At 40.7% G+C, this 23,431-nt stretch overlaps 1 protein-coding gene across 2 annotated transcripts in view; it reads left to right on the forward strand.

Moving 5' to 3' along the window:
* The window catches only part of SYN2 (synapsin II), a 347,358-nt gene that overhangs the window by 266,564 nt on the left and 57,363 nt on the right, over positions 1 to 23,431 (forward strand). The window contains exons 6-7 of one of the 2 annotated variants that reach the window (XM_067543755.1): positions 14,926 to 14,994; positions 20,118 to 20,260. In XM_067543755.1, the coding sequence (XP_067399856.1) occupies positions 14,926 to 14,994; positions 20,118 to 20,260 (212 nt within the window). The remainder of the gene's footprint in view (positions 1 to 14,925; positions 14,995 to 20,117; positions 20,261 to 23,431) is intronic. The other variant, XM_067543756.1, reaches the window with a different exon arrangement.

Consider the following 23,431-nt stretch of genomic DNA (forward strand, 5'->3'; position numbering starts at 1 on the left):
CTGCTCGTTGATGAGCAGCCCCAGTCTGGTCCATGTCGCACAGTGAGTGCCAGGCTGTTCCTCACGTGGGTCCTGGACTTGCCCCGGATCAGCCAGTCGTCCAGATAGGGGAAATTTTGGACCCCTCTGCGGCGGAGGTGGGCCACCACCACCGCCATACATTTTGTAAAAACCCTTGGGACAAAAGGCCAAATGGTAGGGCCAAAAACTGGCAGCTACCACAAACCGGAGGAATCTTCTGTGACCGGGGAGGATAGTAATGTGGAAGTAAGCGTCCTTTAGGTCAAGGGCAGCATACCAGTCCCCAGATCGAGAGCAGGAATAATAGAGGCTAGAGAGACCATATGGAATTTTAGATGTCTGATGAACCTGTTTAGACGTCAGAGGTCCAGAATGGGCCTCAGGCCTCCCTTTGCCTTGGGGATTAGGAAATAACGGAAGTAGAACCCCTTTCCTCTTTCCTGAAGAGGAACCTCTTCCACCGCTCCGAGTAGGAGAAGAGAATTCACTTCCTGCATGAGGAGATGCTTGTGAGAGGGGTCCCTGAAGAGGATCTTCCTGCCAAACAAGTCAAGCTTCTTGTTATCCTTGTTCTTAGGGGCATTAGCTTGGGTCCCCTGTCTGTCCCGCTGGTTGACAGCCTCCACAACCCCGGGGCAGGAGAGTTGTACAAATACTCAAAGTCCTCCACAGGGACATAGTATTTATGCTCAGTGGCCTTGGAGGTGGGGGCCACTGAGGCAGGGGTTTGCCATAGGGCCTTAACCCACTTTAAAACCCGCTCATGGACCAGGAGGGCAACCCTGGACTGTCCTGCTGATCCTGAGACCCCGAAGAGGGGGTTCTCCTCTTCGGAGAGCTCTTTTAACTCTAGGTTTAAATTGTCCGCCACCCTCTTAAGAAGCTCCTGATGAGCCTTGAAATCAAGAAGCAGAGCTCTCCTATCCCTGGCAGTTGCATCATCCCGGGAAGAGGAGAATGACTGTGGGAGGGGCCCTGTAGAGGGACCCTCCTGAGGGTCGGATTCCTCATCAGAGGTCTTTGTCCGCCCGGCCTGGAGTGGGGGGGCGGTGATATGGCTGTCGAGGAAGGGACCGATCCCATACCGTGGGCCGTTTGAGAACCCCAGGGTCCCCAGTAGGGCCATTGCCAGGGACCTTAGGGCCAAGCAGGGATCGGCTCTGGTGCCGTATAGGGAGGTACTCCGTGCGCCTGGCGCCCCAGGCTACAGGACCGGTGCCAACGAGACTTGTGGTCTCTGTTGTCTCTCCCCAATGAGCCAGTCCGGGATGATGAGTGGTCTCGGCAGTGCCTGCGGTGTGAGTGGCTGGAGGAGCTGGACCGGTGCCGTGTCGAGGTCTTGTATCGGCGCTTCCTCAGGAATCGAGAGCAGTGCCGACCCTCCGGAGTGCGCCCCCTCCTGGCTCCTTGGAGCGTGAGCGGTGCCGAGCGCTCCCTCGGTGCCGAGCCCGGCACCGGGCTCAAGGTCAAGGATCGGGAGCGGTGCCGATGTTCTCTGGTGCTGGGGGAAGTGTGGCGGCGGCGGTGGTGGGGGCGAGTGTCCCTGGAGCTGCGAGACCGGAACGCATCTGATGCCTGGCACACTGGGTACCGGCCTCTGGTAGTCTGTGGTCCGGGGATCTGGACCGGCGCTGAGAGGACTGGGTTCCCGGGGGCCCTGGGATCCACGCCAGACTGCGCGCTGGGCAGTGTATATCATCTGCGGGCGCCGGGATCCGCACCGGGCTCCGTGTCGTGGATCTGGAGCGGTGTCAGGATCGGGAGTGGTGACGAGTGCTCCTGGGGTCTTGGGGCACCGGGATCCGCACCAGACTGCATGCCGGGGATCGAGACCGGTGCCGTGCTCCTCTGTCGGTTTCTGAGGAGCAGGAATGGTGCCGGGTTATGCCCTGGGGAACGGGAACGGCGCCTGGTGTCCCCTTTCTCGGTCGCCGTGATCCACGCCGGGGTGCTCTCACGGGAGAGAGAACGGCTAGGTGAGGCGCGACTTGGGTGACGTCGTCCCACTGTGGAACCTCGAGAGCAGCCTTGGTGCCGTGGTGTCGAGAGGCTCAACGACGCAATGTCAGAGCTAGGAGGGGAGCCCGCACTCTCAACCCTCCTCGACCGTCTGGGGGGAGACCTCGACTCCTGTCTCCGCCACCCACCGGGGGCACCCAGCACAGGTTTACCCCGAGACGCCGGTCCCTGCGCCCTCAGCCGAGGGGGGGACGGAGGCATGGGCATGCCCGTGAAGGCGTGTGCTGCAGCGAACGCCTCCGGCGTTGACGGTCCCTGCAGCGGCACTCCCCCACCCCGAGGAGTCAGGGGAGGCTCCCTGTGCGGAGATGCCAGTGCCGGAGCACTCTTGATGACTCGTGGCGGGGGCATCTCCTGTGCTGCCCCCGGCAGTACTGGTGGCACGGGGGAGTCTATGTGAGCGGCACCTTGCTGCTGCTGCTTCTTCGGCACCACTGGCTGCTGAGTTGACTTTCCCGGTGCCGGTGGTACGCTGCGCACCGACGATACACTCGGTCCCGCAGGGGAGCGAGATGGTTCTGAGTCCGGACAGGGCACGGACTCCATGAGGATCGCTTTGAGGCATGCGTCCCGCTCCTTCTGGGTGCGAGGCTTAAAAGCCTTGCAGATCCTACACTTTTCTCTCTGATGCTGCTCCCCGAGGCAACGGAGGCAGCAGTCGTGAGGGTCGCTGGTAGGAAAAGTCTTGCCACAGGCAGCGCAGGCTTTAAAAACCGTCGAGCCCAGCATGGCTCAACGTAAAGCCCCGAACAGCAAGCTTATCTAACTCTATCTACTAATTACTGCTTAACAAACAACAAACTCTAACAACTGACACTAGACTAAAGGGATTGCTACTTGCTTCGAAAGCAAGGGGCAGACGTTCCAGCTACCGTCAATGGGCGGAAAGAAGGAACTGGGGGCCTGCGGGGTCGGCAGTGCCCTATGTACCACAGCATGAGCGTGGCACTCCAGGGGGCACCTGAGCCGACCCTACAGGGCTTGCTACGGGCAAAAAAGTTCCGGGGACCAGTGCAAGGGGCGCGCACTCACCTATATTGGAATGGATATGAGCAATCACTCGAAGAGAGAACTTCTTTTTAAAAAAGGTTTTCTCTGTAATGCTTTCAGCTTAAGAATATATGTGCTTGCTTATAAAGAGCTGTGTGGTAACTTGTGCCTGCTGGCACTTACAGCTGTTCTTAGCCTTTGAAGAGAAAGGAAAGCTCAGATGCTGGCCTGTCTAGGCAGTCTGGCTTGTGTAGGTAGGCAACTGTGCAGCCTAGAAAATCTCTGGTAAGGAGGGAGAGAGATGTGGGTCTCCACCCAAGAAAGGTGATGACTGAGTAGCTGAGAGCCTAGAGTGGGTGTCCTCAAGAGAACACAGAGGTGGAATACAGGTGCAGTTGGCCTGAACAGTGAATTATTCCACCATTGACGCAGAGATGTCTTTTTAAAAAAAAAATCAGTATCCCACACAGGAGGCTGGATGTTCAGTGCTTTGTGATGGATACTGGCACAGGACTTTTGCCAGGTCCTTTAATTTTGTTTTCTTTTACTGAGTTGTAACTTAGAGCAATATGCTGAGTTGCCCCTACTGGTAGCTGAATACTTTTCTTACAAATCCCTCATCTATACTTTTTCAGGACGGAGCCCTATGTTTTTATCTTAGTGATGTTTACTAAACTCAAATAGGCTAGGGAAAGTACATCTTCTGTCCACTTGTTTATTGATTTAGGACTCTTCCTGCCTTTTTCTGGTAAAGAGGAAAATGAACAAAGAGCCACCTTGATTATTTTATTTTTAAAAAATTTTCTTTTTCCAAAGTAAGCAGGGCAAAATTAGATTTAGGCTGATTCATGCTCCACAAACAATTTGTATGGAACTAGAGTGGCTGAATAAATTTTCAGTGGACATTATTGGAAAGACAGATATTTAACACTGAACATGATGAGTCATGTTTATGAAACATCTTTATTTTTTGTGTTGCTATTTTTTCTCTTTGGATTTCCTATTATGGTCTCTGATTCAATTCTGAAGACCTTAAAGCTGCAGACAATTCCTTAAGACCTTGCCAATTCCACTCTCAGAAGTGCATGATCTATATGGCCTTCTTGCAGGAGAGTGTCTAAGCAGATGGTCTGTACCTAAACTGACATCTGCCTGCAATTGTATTAAATTATATTTTACCTTTAGAGATGCATTAAAATTAAATTTGCTGAAAAGAAAATCCTTTGTTATGTAACTCTAAGCATTCTTTAAAAATTACAGAAAGACCATAATAATAATAAACCTTTGTATTTTTAAAACACTTCCATTTGTGGATTTTGAAACGCTGTACAAATGAGCTTGACTGAAATCAACAGAGTTTCACTGGTGAAAACCTGGCATAATACAGCAGTGAATCAGATCCGTAAACTTCAGGACTTCACTGAGAGGGATAAATATTGTTCCCCGTTTTACAGATGGGAAAAGAGAGGAGTTGCTCAGCTACAACAGTAACATGCTTGATACAGAAACCTGGATAGGATAGCATAGAAAGAGAGGTTAGGGCCAACATTTTCAGATGCGTATCCTTAAAGTCAGGTACCTAAATAAGTGGCCTGATATTTCAAAGATCCTGAGCACCCACTACTGCAAGTTTGGACGTTTAAAGTGTGGATGTTTTTGCCTTAAAGTGATCACATAGGATGTGAAAGACAAAGCCAGGAATGGAACCCAGCTCTTCTCTCATTCCTGAACTTTAACCTCCCGGTTATCCTGCCAAGGACTTTAAACTGGACCTACTGGTTAATGTAGTAGCCCTGCAGATCAATAATCCAGCAGAATGTTAAGTGATATGATAATGGATAGTTGCATCCCATTATCTCTTTTACCAGAAAAGTAGAAATCATAAAATATTACTTTTCATATTTCAGTGGATACTATGTTTTTAGCGAGGGGAGGGATCATGCTTGCTGACCTAGAGACAAGCAGCTTCAAACAGTTTTGCTCGGTCACATTATTTCAGAGTGTAAATCTCAACTTGGGTAACTGCAGAAACAGCATGAATATTGTGTGTTAGACTCGCCTGTTCCCCTTTTCATATTCGAGTCAGGAACACACAGTTGGTTAGAGCAATGCATCTGAAACACTTGTTTTGCTGTATGTTTTAAGAAGGTGGCGCTCCAGGTGGAAACTTTTTTCTCACACACACACTTGTCTTCATCAGTCGCTGTCTGTCCATCACTTTGAGGATGTTGGGTATGATTCTCCTCACATTTACACCAGTGTAACTCCAGTTTGGGCCATATCTTCAGCTGATGTAAAACAATGTTGCTCCATTGCAATTACACCAGCTGAAGATTGGGCCCATTGGTGCTAGACAAGTTACTCAGCTGGCCCAGTAACTTCAAAAGCAAGTTACTCACTGTATATAAGAGGAGGATTAGGTCCATTAAGTGCTAAATGTTATATTTATTGTCTGAATACCAATGAGAAAAATACTTTTAATCTGGTTTCCTAATGCTTTGCCTCTGAGATGTTTCCCTAATATTTGAAGACAAAGAAATACCAAGTAGGTACCTAGAAAAATAAAGTGATTGCAAACAGCTAAGCAGCACATAAGTCAACTCTGGAAAGAAAAATACCACTATGTAGCTTATTGAGGTGGAGGAGAGACATAGATACATTATTAAAAACATCTTCTTCAGACAGGATAGTACAATCACATTTTAAGCCTACATAAGCTGCAGTATTTCTATTACCGATGTAATCACTTCTAATATTTAATCCCTCATTCTCTCTTGTCTTTAAACTTTTCAATGGTGCAGTTAACCAAGACTGGTCAGATTTTGAACACTTGGACAGGTGGCTAGTTTGCCAAGAGATTTTAAAGTATCATTGCTATACTCATTAAGACTCATGTCAAACATGAATCAACTCCCATTCAGAAGGTGCCCTGTGGTAGCAACCATTCCATTTGTCTGGTCACTAAATATATTAATTCATTTCCTGATATTAACATATGACAGAAATTGCTAAAATGTGTCATTTGCATGAAAGCAACTTCCATACTAAATCTGTTAGCCTTTAAGGTGCCACAGGACTCTCGCTGTTTTGATAAAAACAGACTAACACGGCTACCCCTCTGAATTTCATACTAAATGCTCTCCTAGTTAAAATTTAGGAATCTTGACTTCTGTTATCTGGATTTAAAAGGATTCCTCCTTAATAGATTTGTATTCCTTCCTTTCATCTGCGAAACATAATATGCTTTTTACTCCCTCAGGGAACATGTCTACAAGTTCACAGATCAAAGCAGAACCAGACGTGAACCATAAGACTCACTTTGAGTTCAGAGGCTTTTGAAATAAAACTCCAAATTTATTATAAAATAATGTTGTGAGAAGTTTAAATCACTGAAAAGAATATACATTCTTTAATGTGGGTGTGCTTTTTGTATTCTTTAGAACCTGATTAAAGAATCAGAAGTTTCTCATTTATTATTTGACATTATTTGACATTATTTTGCGTTAGCAAAGTTAGTATACTGGCAAATATCTCTACACTGATTATATACAGGCTCCTACAAAATTCAGTAACAGCAACAGCAATATTATTGATTGCAATAACATTTATTAATGACCCCATTCAGCATATTCAGACATGCTGTTTTATATAGAAAAATTATATGAAATATTTGAGGAAAAATTAAGGTATTTATTTAGCTAACCTGTTTTCTACCAAAGATGCTATTTTATCTGTGCCTGTAATAGTTGATCTATAAATATAATTAATAATAAATCCCAAATTATCCTTTTACTAATTTTACCATTTAAAACCTAGTGGAGTAGTTCTCCACTCGGGTGTGAGAGTTCATGCGAGCAGATTCATTTGCAAGATCAAGGAATCAGGGTGAATTTGTTATTTATATTTAAGATGGCTGAAAGTTTGTGTATACTTTGCTGCTTTTTATATCTTAATGATAGTTTGAAGCAGACAGTTGCCATTTGGATGACTGCACCTTCCAAAATGTCTCTTCATTGTGGTTTAGTTCATTGTTGGAGTGCATATCCCTTTTATGTGTATCTTGCCTCTATTCGTTAACAAGATTATTTCTAGAGTTGGTCAAAAATAGTAAGAATTGGCTTAAAAAACTGTCTATTTTCTAAAATGTTCATGAAAATTTTCTGCTTTGTCAATGCAATTTCTTTTCCAATTTCTGGTTTTTAAATTAAAAAAACTGAACATTTCTAAAGAAACACTTTTTCCATAAAAATCATCATTTTGCAAGCAAAAAAAAAAAACCCCAACTGTCAACTAGCCCTGTTACTGTCATAGCCTTTCAAAGAGCAGCTTCTCTCACATTTGGTAGAGCTGTTTTTTAAATATTTTCCTTCAAAATAAACAAAATGTAACTAAAATCACAGGAAGCCCATGAAGCTAACTGGTTTCTATGCTAGCATCACAGTTTTACCATGCGTGCTGTTTCCCCATCTGTGTAAGCAATCCAGATAGCTCCTTTGGTGTCAAAGATAGAAGTCAAAACGGAAGGTAGCAGGTGGGGAAGTCAAATCCCATATGTATCATAATTGCAACTCAGTTTTTGTTAACTTGGAACATTGATTTCCCCCATTACTGGAACCAATCAGCAGTAGTGAGAGCCACTTTGCAGATTGGGGCAGGTAGCCCCTGAATGAGATCTGTGTGGATTAGGGAATGTAGGAGCAGCAATAAGGGGAAATAGCTCAGTACTGCTCATAAGGCATAGTAGGCAGCAGGCACATCGGCATCACATACATAGCTAATGCTCATGCTGGACCATGGGGATGAGAACAACCACAACTGTCTTGTGGTAACTAAATTTTGAAGCCTTCCTTGATTCCTCTTTTGCTTCAGCTGTGCCATTTGTGTGTGTGATTACCTTTGCAATCTGCCTTCCCTAGCCCCTCCACTTCTATTGAGATGTGGCATATAATTTGAAATTAGACTCCAGTGTTAAAGGAATCCTGTTCTCTTTAAAGATGCTGGTTCATTTTTTAAGGGAGGAAGGCAAAGCCTTTTCTTTTTTAAGTTGTTATTTTTGTTCCTGTGGTCCACAAAGGATTCTACAGCTGTGGAATCATGGGAAAATTTGTGGTCCTGTTAATTGCAGGGGTGCCATTTATACTGCTGTAGTTAAAGGTCTGCCAGCATTTCCATTATAAACCCCATTTCAGTGGTTTATAGCCCAACCAGAAAAATTAGTTCCTGCCTTATAATGTCTCAACCAGGCAGTGATTTGTTTTTTCTTGAAATTTGGGAAGGATAAATTAACTTTTTAAAAAAAAATCAAGGTAATGAATAAATAACTAAAACGTAGAATAGGTGCTATTTTGTGTTCCCATAATTCACAAACAGCTTAATTTTTAAACTTAATTTTTAAAAGCCATTAATTCTTAATGTGTATGTGCATGTTTTTGGCTATTTGAAAAAAGGCTAATTAAACACATTGATAAGGTATTGGAGATGCATTTAACTGCAGACTACTTAGATTGAAATTCTCTAGAGAAACAATTTTGTTTGTTGGGTCAAAGATTACTTCTTGAAATGGTTCCGAAAAATGGATTCAAGTGAAAGACTTCCAAAAAAATGATTATTTTCTGATGCCTGTAGCACCATTCTGAAGCATGAAGGTACTTTACAGAAATACAAGCTATATTTACACAAAAATCACTTATCACTGAAATGTGACCATCATACAACACTTTGTTGCAGGAAGTGATCGAAAATTATTTTCTATGTGTAGTCACTGGGGAACTGAAGTAGGCAGAATGTTGTCATCCATATAGGTATTTTAGACAGAATACAGAAGACAACACCTCTAATTCCTGTGAGATGTACTATGGTATCTTTAAAGGCCACAACCACTTAGGTGTCCTTAGCTTTACATCTGAGCTGATGAACAGAGCCTTCAACAACATGCTGCTCCCTTGCATCATGCTGGGGAATTTACTCAGTCAGGAACTCATTCAGCAAAACACACACATGCAGAAGTCCCATTGACGTTAGTGAAACTTCTGCAAGTGCTTAAAACTATGCACATACTTAATTTTTTTATTGAACAGGGATCTATTTGAGCATGTGATTAAGGGCTTCAGTACTAGAAGGTAGGATTCATCACCTACTAATTAACAACCACTTCCCGAAGCACCAGGATTTGTTCCCCCAGACTACTCCCATGTGGTACAGAGGAGGAAGCATCTAGGTTCCCTGTAACCATCCCAATAGCCCCTGGCACCTTGCCTCCAATTCTTCTTTCCTTCTGCAGTTAGCTGATGTTGTAAAGGTCCATAAAAGGGTAGTGACGATAGTAAAAGAGGTGTGGTATGTGTGATAAGAGCTTACAAAAGTTGGGATTGTTTAACTGGGAAAATACCAGAGTTTAGGCCTAGGGAGGGGGACAGGCTATAGAGCACAAGCTCCAACTTGAGCTGGAACTTCAAAGGCTGTCTACACAGATACTTGTAGAGCCCCAGCACAAGCTCTGCTTGCCTAAGTCTGTCAACCTGGGCTGGGAAGCTTACTGTCACAAGGTGTGTAGACATCCCCTTAAAGGTCCCATGGTATTTTCCATAAGAAGAGTTATTTGGCCAATGGCCTTCCAAAATGTTCCTTACCTATAGTGCTGTGCAGCACATCGTGAGATACATTTGAGTATGTAACCACCTTTTATCAGTTTTTCAGAAAAACAATGCTATATAAAAAAGGCCTAAGAATTTATTTAATGTTTCACTACATTAGCTGTGCCTTTGGCTTTATTTACTTTTTAATTGTTAACATTCAAAATAAGATGTATGTTCCACATCTCGTCATTCCCACTGTCCTGCCTCCACTCTCTTTTATTTAATGCTTTGTTTGTAATGCCTTACATCTTTATTGGATGTACTTTTATTTAGAACCAGACTAAGTATATTCCCCTGCCCACCCCCCCAAAAATGGGACCAATGAAATCCAGCAGCATATTGAGTTGGAGAGGTGTCTCTCTTGAGGCATTGCATGGATTGGTGTTAATTCCAGTCTAATTTAACATTCTTTGATTATAATGATCTAGAACTAGCTGAGTTTGGTATCTGAGGGTTCTATAGGTTTCAGTAGTGAAGGAAGTTGCAGAAGAAGGGAGAAATTACTTTTGCTCCATAGGAAGCAAAAATTAGTGCATTCATCTAATGGGAGCCCCACTTTTGATGGATGTTAATAGGACTATCTGCATAACTAAAGCCATGCAAAACCAGGGCTTCTGTCGTTTGACTGGACAATAGAAATAATTTGCATGCTATATTATGATTTGCACTGCAGTAGCATCTAGAGGGCCCAGTCAGTGCCCCATTATACTTGGCACTGCACACACAACGAAAAGCCTGTCCCAAAACACTTACAGTCTAAGCAAATTAATTTATTAGACATTTTTAACAGAAAAACATTTGCGATGGGATTTGCTGCTTAGAAGAGAAGTAGTATTGAAAAAATTACAATTTATTATAGACATTTCTTTTCATAGGCAAACTTCCTCCCGAAATACTTAGTATTTTACAGATTTGCTAAATAATGGGACCAAAGTGAGAAAAGTTATATATATATATATATATATATATAAATTTGACATACATAAATTATAAGCTTGGAGTGTAAATTATGGGTCAGAAAACACTCTACCAAGAGAGGCAAAATGCAAGAGTTGGTGGCAATTCAAATGACAGTGCAGTTGAATGAAAACCCACAAAAGTTTTGTAACAGAGATGAGAATACAAGTAGGTGTTGAGGATGACAAGGAATTTAGAAAATATATACAGTACTTCAAAAGAAAATGAATGTTCTTACATCAGTAAATAGTTTCTTTGTGGGCAGTGTGTTCCAGGGAATAGGACACAGGAAGGAGAATCAGACAAGGAGTTCTGTTCCAACCTCTCCCACTGATTCATTATGTGATCTTGGCCAATTCACTTTACCCTCCTGTGTCTCATTTTCCCCTTTATAAAATGAAGTTACTCAACTTCTAAGTGCTTTGGGAGTCATAGGTGAAGAGTGTTTAGTTAAATGAAAAATTGAGATTTCAAAATAGTTTTCATTGCAATGGGTTTGAAACTGGTCCATTTGTTTTAAGGGTAGACCCACACAGCCTCAACCTCCCAGACCAAGCCTCTGGGCTCCAGCACTTCTGTTTCACACCGTGAGCTATGCCTGGCAAGTACAACTAAGCTAGACTTCCATCCTCTTCAGGAATCAATGCACCTCAACATTTGCAATGACACCAAGCAGTCTTTTCAAATCAGAGTAGCATTTATTAGTCAACTGGAACACAACAGCAGGAAGTCCTTAGGTTAGCATGGAGAAGCATTAGGGCTCCACCCAACCAACCTGCTGTAGAAGCCATTTTGGCTCTCTGTCATTGCCAGACGAGAGCCTGTATGTTTCCCAAGGCCAGCTCTTATCCTAGCCTCATCTCTTGATCCATTGTTTTCCTCTTGCAGACCCATGCTGAGTTCATATGTTCTGCCTGCCAGATTCCCATTGATAGGTGTCAGTTGTTCATTGTGGTTCCCTTGGATCCTCCATTGATGTGGGAGGGTTTCAGCCATAATGACCTATTCATACCACCCCAGCCAGTTATGTGATACAAAGCACTCATGTCTCCTCCTCCACCCAAGGGCAGCATTTAGCCCTTCTTTACTCATCGTAAGTCAAGTAAGTCACTGCCATGTATATCATTCATAAAAATATTATAGAAAATTCCCACTTGATTACGGGGGGCGGGGGGAATAGATTTTTTTTTAAACTGATAATTTTTGGGGGTGAAGGGGACCCAAAACACTTTATAATATTTTGACCAGCTCTAGTGCTAAATGTTAATGTTATGTTGTTTTGTTTAATTCAGTTTCCAAATACTGCAAGACCAGTTAAAATGGTTAATGAATTTAGTTACCACTGAGTAACAGCGTGCAAGTACAGTAGTTTTCAATATAGAAAAATACCTACAGCTGATTAAGACCCCACTTCAATAAAGTACTCCTAATACATGCTTAATATCATGCATGTGTTTAAGTGCTTTGTTGAATTAGGTCCTAAATGCAAAAAGTGAAGTCAAACCATTTAAATTAGTAATAGAAACTTTTTAGCCTTGCTAGCTTTTTATAGGCCCCTAAATGGCCACACAGAATGGGATGAGGGTTGGGGGATTAAGAATCCCCCCATGTCCCTTGACAGGCTACTGAGAGGGTCAGGATTAGGCCAGTCTTTTTTTCTTTTAAGTTTACAGTATCAACCTGTTTTTTCAGAGGACACGCCTCATTCTCATTGTGGCCTGGTTTTTCTTAACTCTACACACACAAAAGCATGTCTCATTTGCATCCACCATTTCTTAATGGACCTATATGGTCATTTGCAAATACTTATGCACAACTATCTATCCCTTTATGAAATAATCATATTAGGGTGTGTAAATATGCATATTTAGATTTGTTCCCAATAGCAAGGGAAGTCTGTTGTATACAATTAGAAAAAGTAGTGTGTGTTTTTGTGCTGCTAAATTTTCACTTACAGTTCTACAGCAATGTCCAAAAGCTGCCTAAATGTTGCATATACAGTATATTTACAATGTTTAAACATCTTTCTGCAAGTCAAATGAATTACTCTATTTAAAACTAACTGTTTTAGTGCATAGTTCTTTCACAAAAGATATTACATTACTATTTTAAGTGAATGCAATAGCTAATTGCACTATCGGGAATAAAAATGTGTGATTAACATTTAATTTGCTGTTTCTGGCCAAAGGCTGCTGATTTCAAATACTATTTTGATGTATTAGGCTTAAATGTATTACCATTGTCATCAGGATTACACCTATAGCATGAGGCAACATGGCTATGCATAGGATGTTTCAAAATTCTTAAGGTGCCTGTTGTGTTTCCCAGGATACTGCCAATTCTGTTTTAGCTCTGTGTGTGAAGTGTTCCTTCTTTTCCCCATTGATGGTATCTTTTATTCCTTACTCCCAGAGGACAGTGGGCTGTCACTATCTAAAACATCAGATGCACAAAATGCCTTCTTTGGTTAAAAATAATCCTTATAACCGTTTGCTTGCTTCCTGCCCTGTCCAGGAGTTTAAATTCACAGAGGATATGTAGTATAGGTTTTAGACTAGTGAATTTGGAGGAACCAGTACACCAGGATTCTGTGTTCCCATCTCTGCAACTGACTTATTGCATGAAGAGTGTGAAGTCACAATTGCTGTATTCAAAGATAATTACCCCATTCAGGCTCACAAGAATCTCATAATGAAATTGAAATACCAGCTGCAACCGGAGCTTGCAGCAGCAAAGGCCAGTTTTCAAGAAAGGAACGTTAGCTAGCTACCTTGTTGGCTTGTGTCAAAATGCCTTCCTTCAATACGCTATTTATTTTAAACTTGGCCATTCTCAAAAGAAGACATATACAGCATTACATAAGAAATTCCAAACTTCTATTGTAAGCCTTAAGGCATTCAATTCATGTTTGCTTTCTTTTATTATGGTCAACATTTGCTTTGGGGGGAAAAAGTAAATAAAGAAACTACTTCCTGCAAAAACAACTGTAGGGTTTTTTGTGCAGGGGGAGGGAAGGTTAGGAATATAGAAAAATCAGTTGAAGTAGCATCGACTCAATTGTTTTGTTGAACAGCAATACTGGTTGCAAAGTTGTGCAATTCTAACAGATCTACTGAGCCGCTCAACAAGGCTCCTAAAGAATTTTTAAAGAAAAGTGATGAATGGGTTACAGTTGTAGTTATTAAAAGGTTCCAACTATACTGTTTAAAAAAAAAAAAAGCCTTAAAATTCCCCATTAAAATCTACAAGTTGTGATGTAGAAGTGTACTATTCATTTCTGGCACTTTGTTTATTGTCCCTAGTAATATCCTTCCTTTGATGGGCTCTAAGGAGATATAAAGTCCTATTTCCTCCCCCCCTCAACACACACACAGCATGATAAGAACCAGCTCTGATGATGGACCACTGAAATCCATGAGGTGAAGTGCTCTCTTTAACAAAGATTTGGCTTGGAGATCACAGTCTGTATGAACCAACCAAACCTTACGAACACCAAAAATGACCTGCTTGTCAATCAAATATACAGTGGGAAGTCCAGGTGCATCAAATTACAGGTTCAGAGGGTGTCATTAAAAAGGCAATATCCACCCTACAGCTAACTGTAGTCACCTGCAGGAGATCCCACATTGCCACAGTTGAGGCCTGAATCTGAGAGGGCTGAGTGACATGAGAATGGCTGTTATCAATGGAAGGTACGAGTGTTCAGCACCTCTCCGAATCAAGTTCTAACTGGAGAGTTGCAAATGTTCTAACTGGAGAGTTGTTTTTAATGTTATCTGCTATCTTTAGTCTGAAGATTTTTCTCAGCAGAGCTTTGCAATAAATTATGTTTCAAACTTCTTCAGATAAACATTTTTTAATCTTCTGAAATTAAACCCAAAGTAAGGAATGTAGCTTTTGAATACACAATCATCTAAAATGTTATATGGGTCATGTAATTCATAATGTATCCCAGCTCTATTTAAACAAACCCTTGGGTTCAAGTTAAATATCTGAGCAATCCATGGATACTTCTAAAACATCCGCATTGGAAGAGTTGCTTGAACTGCATTTTTTGTTATGTTGTATAAACTAAAGGCAGATCTACATGGGACAGAGAGGAATGTAACATAGTAATGATGATGCTCTTCCAAACACCAGTTTGACAGATGAAGGTATGCAGGGAAGCTTAAACCAGGCTGGAAAAATTTCTAATGAATCCTGAACCACTACCTCAGAAGAAGTTATTTTTATGAATATTAAAATGTTCATGACTTCAATGGTCAATTAAATTAATATTGTTTTTCTTTTCTTCCCCTCTTAGTTAACATTGCCAACGTTTCCTGTTGTTGTGAAGATTGGACATGCTCATTCAGGCATGGGAAAGGTGCAGGTGCTATTTATATATATGCTAGGGGTTGCTGGTGCTAGTCTACATTCTAATTGTTGTGTAAATATTAAAATAGGTAAACTTCTCACCAGTAGGTGTTAAAACTTGTTAACTGGCCAAATTCCAAACCCCAATTCAGGACAAGACTTAAGTTGTTAAAAACTTATGCTTACATCCCCAGACAGCTTAAATGCTGTCTTTTAAAGACATGGACTTAAACTTTCCTGATTCAGAGAATATGATAATTCCAATGACTGCAGCAGAACTACTTGAAAAGTCAGGTCTATAAGCACAGATAAAGATCTGCAGGTCTGGGAATCTGGTGAATAAATTCTCAGACAGCTTCCTAAATTCCCACCATAGTTTCAACTGGATATAGTATTTTTCTTCATATCCTGTCCTAGAGAGTTGCAGCACACTTTGCTAGATTCAATCCCAGAGACAACTGCATTTCACTGGTGGGTGAAGCAATTTCTGTATCACGTACAACTCACAATTATTGTTTGAGTGTTTATGAATTATGTTTCCACTGATATCAGTGGGTGCAGGTACTCAATTAGTAAACATTTCCAAAATGCTAAGAGATTTTCAGATGAAAAAGAATCAAACAAGGGCAAAGTGTCATCATCATCGTCAAATGACACTTAGCCCTTTGGATTTCCAAAAATTCCATGAAAATATCACCCATTGAACAGTAGAAAATTGATTGTCATATAAAATATTTTAGTCAATAAATATGTAGTCTTAGAATTTCAGATTTATTAAGGATAATTTCTTTGACATTTAACATTTTGCATAGCTCAGAGCCTCCTATATATGACAAACCTCACCTACCACAAAAATTATGGATACAAACAGAAATATCATGTTCATAACTGAACAATGTAATTGCTTAAACAATGGTTCATTGGCGTAAGCAACTAATCTTTTTTTCTTAAAAGATCTATAAATATACTTGAATTTAAACAACAAAACCAGGAACCTTTTTATCTTATCCACATTGTTACTTTACTACCCTGGATGTTCTTATCCTGTTGATTTGGGGAAAGTTTATTAACTCCTCTTTGTATAAGGGTTTTTTTTTAATCTTAGTCACTCCATTATTCCTCTTCTCCCACTTACGCTGGTTCTTTAATGGGATTTTTTCTACATCATCAAACTTTTTCCATATATTCATAATTTTTCCACTATAGTGGCCAAATTCTGCCCTCAAATATGGAACTTCCACTTAAGTGTTTACACCATAACATTTTATTTCAAGACTTTGGCATTAGTACATTGTACCTATTTATAGAGTTGCTAGAAAAGGATTTAGGAAAATTCTGCCTTTCGATTCTTTTTCAAAATTTTCTCATAAGCTGAAATAGGGGATTGAATGGTAAAAAATAAGTTTTATTGTGAACTCACAATTTAAACTGTAGACAGGAGCAGCAATTGGAATGAGATTTTACAGATCTCAGTTAAATTGTAATCTCTGTACTCTCATCTATTTTGCAGATCAGAATCTTAATAAAAAGGCATTTTATTAAGACTTGTAAATTCAGCCTGGAGTAAAATGTAAAATTCCTGTGGAAATCTCTGGGCTGAATTAAATGTAATAGAATATTAGAGTTGGAAGGGACCTCAGGAGGTCATCTAGTCCAACCCCCTGCTCAAAGCAGGACTAACCTCAGCTATATCATCCCAGCCAGGGCTTTGTCAAGCCTCAGCTTAAAAACCTTTAAAGATGGAGATTCCACCACCTCTCTAGGTAACCCATTCCAGTGCTTCACCACCCTCCTAGTGAAAAACTTTTTCCTAATGTCCAATCTCGACCTCCCCCCTGCAACTTGAGACCGTTGCTCCTTGTTCTGTCATCTGCCACCACCGAGAACAGCCTAGCCCCATCCTCCCTGGAACCCCCTTTCAGGTAGTTAAAGGCCACTATCAAATCCCCCCTCATTCTTCTCTTTTGCAGACTGAACAAGCCCAGTTCCCTCAGCCTCTCCTCATAAGTCCTGTGCTCCAGCCCCCTAATCATTTTGGTTGCCCTCCGCTGTATTCTCTCCAACTTGTCCACATCCTTTTTGTAGTGGGGGGCCCAAAACTGGACACAATATTCTAAATGCAGCCTCACCAATGCCGAATAGAGGGGAATAATCACTTCCCATGACCTGCTGGCAATGCCCCTCCTAATGCAGCCCAATATACCATTAGCCTTCTTGACAACCAGGGCACACTGCTGACTCATATCCAGCTTTTTATCTACTGTTACCCCCAGGTCCTTTTCTGCAGAGCTGCTGCCTAGCTCGTCGGTCCCCAGTCTATAGCTGTGCATGGGATTCTTCCTTCCTAAGTGGAGGACTCTGCACTTTTCTTTGTTGAACCTCATTAGATTTCTTTTGGCCCAATCCTCCAGTTTGTTTAGGTCACTGTGTATCCTATTCCTACCTTCCAGGATATCTACCACTCCTCCCAGCTTAGTGTCATCCGCAAACTTGATGAGGGTACAATCTACCCCATCCTCCAGATCATTAATGAAGATGTTGAACAAAACCAGCCCCAGGACCGACCCCTGGGGAACTCCGCTTGTGACCAGTTGCCAGCTAGACATGGAGCCATTGATCACTACTCGTTGAGCCCTATGCTCTAGCCAGTTCTCTATCCATTTTATAGTCCATCCATCCAACCCATACTTCTTTAACTTGCTGATAAGAATACTGTGAGAGACAGTATCAAAAGCTTTGCTAAAGTCAAGGTATATCACATCCACCGCCTTCCCTACATCCACAGAGCCAGTCACCTCATAGAAAGCAATCAGGTTGGTCAGGCATGACTTCCCCTTGGTGAATCCGTGTTGACTGTTCCTGATCATCTTCCTCTCTTCCAAGTGCCTTAAAATAGATTCCTTAAGGACCTGCTCCATGATTTTTCCAGGGATTGAACTGAGGCTGACCGGTCTGTAGTTCCCTGGATCCTCTTTCCTCCCTTTTTTGAAGATAGGCACTATATTTGCTTTTTTCCAGTCCTCAGGGACCTCCCCCTGTTGCCATGAGCTTTCAAAGATAATAGCCAATGGCTCTGAAATCATCTCAGCCAACTCCCTCAGCACCCTCGGGTGCATTGCATCCGGCCCCATGGACTTGTGTATGTCTAATCCTTCTAAATAGTCTTGGACCCGTTCCTTCAGCACTGCGGGATGTTCGCCTCCTTCCCATTCTGTGCCACCCAGTACAGTAGTCTGGGAGCTGATCTTGTCTGTGAAGACAGAGGAAAAAGGCAATGAGTACCTCAGCTTTCTCCACATCCTCCGTCACTAGATCGCCTCCCTCATTCTCTAAGGGGCCCACACTTTCCCTAATCTTCCTCTTGTTGGCAACATGCCTGTAGAAACTCTTGTTCCCCTTCACGTCCCTTGCTAGCTGCAACTCCAATTGTGCTTTGGCCTTCCTGATTTCATTCCTGCATGTTCGTGCAGTGTTTTTATAATCCTTCCTAGTCATCTGACCAAGCTTCCACTTCTTGTAAGCTTTTTTTTTGCGTTTAAGTTCGCCAAGGACATCTTTGTTAAGACAAGCTGGATGCCTACCATATTTGCTATTCTTTCTGCACATTGGGATGGTTTGCTCCTGTGCCCTCAATAAGGTCTCTTTAAAATACAGCCAGCTCTCTTGGGTTCCTTTCCCCCTCATATTAGCCTCCCAGGGAATCCTGCCCATCAGTTCCCTGAGGGAGTCAAAGTCCGCTTTTCTGAAGTGCAAGGTACATATCACCTGCATCCCATAACAGTCACTGTGAGGGAAGTGTTACCTGTTTGTGCATACCTACTGAATGCCAAATCAGTGCAGTATCATTTTTCCACTTACATACATTATCTAACCAGCTTATATCACTTCCTAGCCATGGCCATTGAATTTGGCTTATAAAATGTTCCAATTTGCTAGCTAAAATTTTCATTTCAATCTAAAAGTTGGTAGAAAGGGCTAAAGTTGTGATAATATAATTAGGCCACTTTGATATCAAAGCTGTTACAGCTTGGCTGTGAATCCAGGCACTTATAGCAAACATTGAGCTTGGTCCAATTCCCACTGAGTCAGTGGCGAAATCCCTATAGACTTCATTTGGACCAGGATTTGGCCCACTGGGCAAGTTACTAAACTGCATGTTCTTCTGATATACATGGTTACACCTTGAAAAACTATGGACTCATCCTTCAAGATACTGAACTATTCTTGTCAGGTGATGCATGCCCTCAGCTTCTGTTGAGCCCCATAGTTCAGAACATATAGGACCTCAGAGGACTGGTTTCTGACTACCAAAATATGTTTATTTAAAAACAAGGTTGATGTAAAGTTTGTGTACACCCAAAGACAACATACTTTTGCACACATTCAGTTTTCACGTTATTCCTCAAAATCTTCATTAGTATGCCTGTCCCCTTATTTAAAAGTACAACATGGATACTAAATACCCAATAGGCGTACTTAATTATCTCAAAATTAAATATGAAGTCCTATAAGCAACCATTTGTGTTTGAGTTCTAATGAAGATGCCTAAAGGCAAGAGCAGCTGAACCCTTTTGGATTAAGACAAGAGAATTCAGTCCTTTAACAAACATCTCCCAATCAGAAGAGCTATCCTGCGACACAATGGTATAAACAATTAAGAGACTCCAAAATTCATATCTTCCTTTTCTTTCTCCTCCTTCTTATAACTGATCCCACACAGAACTATTATTCACTGCACCCTTAAAACAAATGCCAAACTGCTACAACAGAATACTTGTAAAGAACTATTCCTAGAGATTGTTTATGTGACACAAAAATAATCATCAGTATTTTAAAAGGGTTTCTGACAAACAAAATGTAATGTCGATAGTTGCTAATTGCCTTCTACAGTACTGAAGGTTACATTTCTGCCTAGAAAGTACACAATTTATTGCAGGAATATTTTTGCCATATTCTAGTTTTGACAACTACAGCTTTTTCAACAGATCAGATAAGTTTTCCATTCTTCGTTTTGTAAACTGACTATAAAAAGTTATATTTCTCACAGGAGTCATTTGCAATTGCATTTTGCAGTACATGCCTAACTTGTTCTTGTTGTTCTTCTCTTCCACATGCTGTTTGTTTATGTTATGACAACAGGTTAAGGTAGACAACCACTATGATTTTCAGGACATAGCCAGTGTGGTAGCACTTACCCAGACCTACGCCACCACTGAACCCTTCATAGACTCCAAATACGACATCAGGATCCAAAAGATAGGCAATAACTACAAAGCATACATGTGAGCCAGAAATTATCTCCTTCCTTTTTCTGATTTCAATATTTACAAAGCAGCACCAAAGTTCACTTGGTTGAAGTCTAACGCCTCTTTTTAAATAGTCCTCTATTATCAGTGCTTTTGGGAGGAAGATATTTTATATAATTTTTAAAATTTGTTGGACATTTTCAATAATTTAAATAGCCTTTTAAAAGTCTTAAAACATCTCAATGGTTTAATGTTTATATTAATGCATTTTGTTGAACTGTATTTGTTAAAGAAATAACAATAGAAATGCTCTAATAGAAGAAAATAAATAAATAAATGTGATACTTCAAATGGAAACATACAGAATTATAAAAATGGAAATTAAAAGGGATCTTGTGGTGAGGGCAAAAATGGACTTTACTTCAAATGGTTTAAAGGATGGCAAAGTATGTTTTGGAGCCGGGAGGGGAAGGGAAGAATTAAACACATGCTTAGGACATTCTGAAATGGTTTTCCTACAACTCCCAAGTGAGCAGGGCTATCTTTTCATAGCAGTTTCTCATAATAGTTTCAGTTTCAGGGAACCAACAACAGGAAGTAGGGTCTGTTGTTTTATAGGTGACTTTTTAAATCTCTTCAGCAACAAGACCCAATTTTCTTACCAAAAAGCTTAGACAAATTTAGCTCATTTTCATTCACAGAGATCTGAATGCGTAACTCTTACCTAATGGCACAGAATACTTTACTCTAATGGCATCTGATATAGCTGAGGCCCCAATCTTGCAATGACCTTTACACAGATGTACATAGCTCTTCTGATATCAGTAGAGCTTGGTGTGGATGCTCACAGCTCTGTCTTTGCAGAGGTCACTGCAGGATCAAGGCCTAAATTTGTTACTGGACACAAAATATATATAGCATGCACCTAGAGACTCCCATATTATTGGAAAGGTGAAAGAATTCCTGTACATTAAATTTTGTATTTATTGCTATATTTGAGCTAAAATACAGCCTAATTTCTAATTTTTATTGGGCTCCAAGCAAACCAGAAACACTGAGATTAACACATCTCCACCATTTGTTTCAGAAAATGCTGTATTAATACACAGAGTCTGGAATTATCCAATAATACAAAAACATAGGAAAACAAGCAAATAGCAAATGAACTTCTTGTAACAGAGAAAATACTTCATTGGGACCAACCTTGGGTCTCTTGGGAATCCTTCCTGAAGATAATTCTTCTAATAACATTTCAACAAAATGTCAGTAAAGTGCTTTAAGCGTTTTTGCAAAATTTTCAGCTACAGTGAGTTACATTTTTCCTCATCAGATGTTACCTGTTTTAAAGTAGGCCAAATCTAGTTGCTTACGAATTTGAAAATAGCTCTGGCCCTATATGAAAAAATGATCATACTCATCTGACTTCCTTGTCTGTGTCTTTCATCTGATGGCTCCCAAGGAGCAGTTTTTACAGTAAGGTTACTACTGAATGGTTATGACACACACACCCTGTGGGACCAGCAGAAGCAGAGTCCATATGAGCAACTTGATGGTTCAATCATTCGAGATGGTGAGCTGCTCCTCATTAGCAGTGAAGTTGATGGGAGTTTATAGCATTCTGCACTTCACAGCACTAGGCCTTAAATTTGTTGCATTGACAGCTGACCAAAATTCTCAGAAGACTCAGTAATGCTATTTATCACATTTAACAAGTTTTTTTTTACTTTGAAAATGCAAATAGCAAAACAGACCTCAAAAACTGAATTAAAATGGCAGTATGTGCCTCAGACATTTTTTAAAATTTCCATTCTCTAAAAGATAGGGCATTGTGTCTGAACACTGTGATCCTAGCTGTTATTCCCCTAGATTCTTATGAAGAAATATTGATCCATTGTTATGTACTCTAAAGCAGCATGAAAAACAGGAGATTTACAAAATCACTGTATGACATCTTATGTGCACTGATATAAATTGTCAGTAGAAGGTTGTTCTACAGCCGGTTCTCATTTTATGCTATGACACAGGAACAGAGTACTTAGAGTCACCACAGAAAATACCAGCAGAACGTTTGTTGTTATAGTTTAAAAAGTGCTATTAAGAGCTTCTGTGTTGTGATTCTGTGGGAAATCGTGGTAACTGGATCCATGACTCACAAAAAAGGGATGTTTAACATCTGTTTAGTGGAGATTATAGACAAAAAGCAATGTTGGATCGCTCCAAATACCACAGCTCCTCAAAAGGTTTCATGACTCACACTTAACTACACTGGTATCACTACAGGATTCATGACATCTGACTTCAAAATGTATAGTGAAAGAGAGTCAAGCACAATGAAAACATACACATGTACAAAAGTGCCAACTGATCTTAAATCCCCACCTTCTCTTTCCAAAAGCAATATGCATTGAATCCATAACTTTCTAAATTGTGACCAAAAGAACAGCAAAACAAATGTGTAATGTTCACATCACTCTAAAGTAGTAACCTGTATGTAGTATCAAAACACCACATAAGCATTGCAAGTACAGAGTATGGTAATTTATACACCTCTTCATGGAGAAAAGTCACTGGCCAGAACAGAAAAGCAAATGCTTTTTCATCAAACTGCAGGGGGAGTAAAAGACTTCTAAACTTGAGCTAGTAGAAAGTGTTATATTAATCTCAAATTCTTTGTTTCTTTTAAGACATTGCTCCTCTTCAAACTTCACAAAGATTGATGTGAACTGAAAATACATGATAGGCACTAGTGTAATGCACTCTAATGTGCTAGGAGTTGCTTCCCTAATTAATACACAATACACGTGTTTATTCAATTAATAACTTTTACAATATTTTGTTCTGTGGATTGATACCTCTTTCCAAGCTCATAACTAGGTTTATAGAAAGATGGAAAAAAGCCTATTGTGACTGTGAAATTCACATCTTATAAATTACGGGTGTTGCTCTTTTTTTGCCAGCAGGAATCAAGAGCTCATAATTTAGACAGTTTGTATCCTTTGTCCATTTTTAGTATAGTCTTTATAATTACAGTATGTATTCTTCTCCATACTATTCATCATCATTGGTTTAAAAAAAAAGTTTTAAAAGATACTCATTTATAAAATGTAGTGATGGTGATAATCTATTATAGACATACAAAGAGAGATGGTAAATGGTAGCTTTTGTTTAGTGAACTTTAAAATGACATAACTAGAAATAGAAGATAAT

This window comes from Emydura macquarii, unplaced genomic scaffold (assembly GCF_026122565.2).
Source record: "Emydura macquarii macquarii isolate MOO-44397 ecotype Brisbane River unplaced genomic scaffold, CSIRO-AGI_Emac_v2 contig_968, whole genome shotgun sequence".
Lineage (NCBI taxonomy): Eukaryota > Metazoa > Chordata > Testudines > Chelidae > Emydura > Emydura macquarii.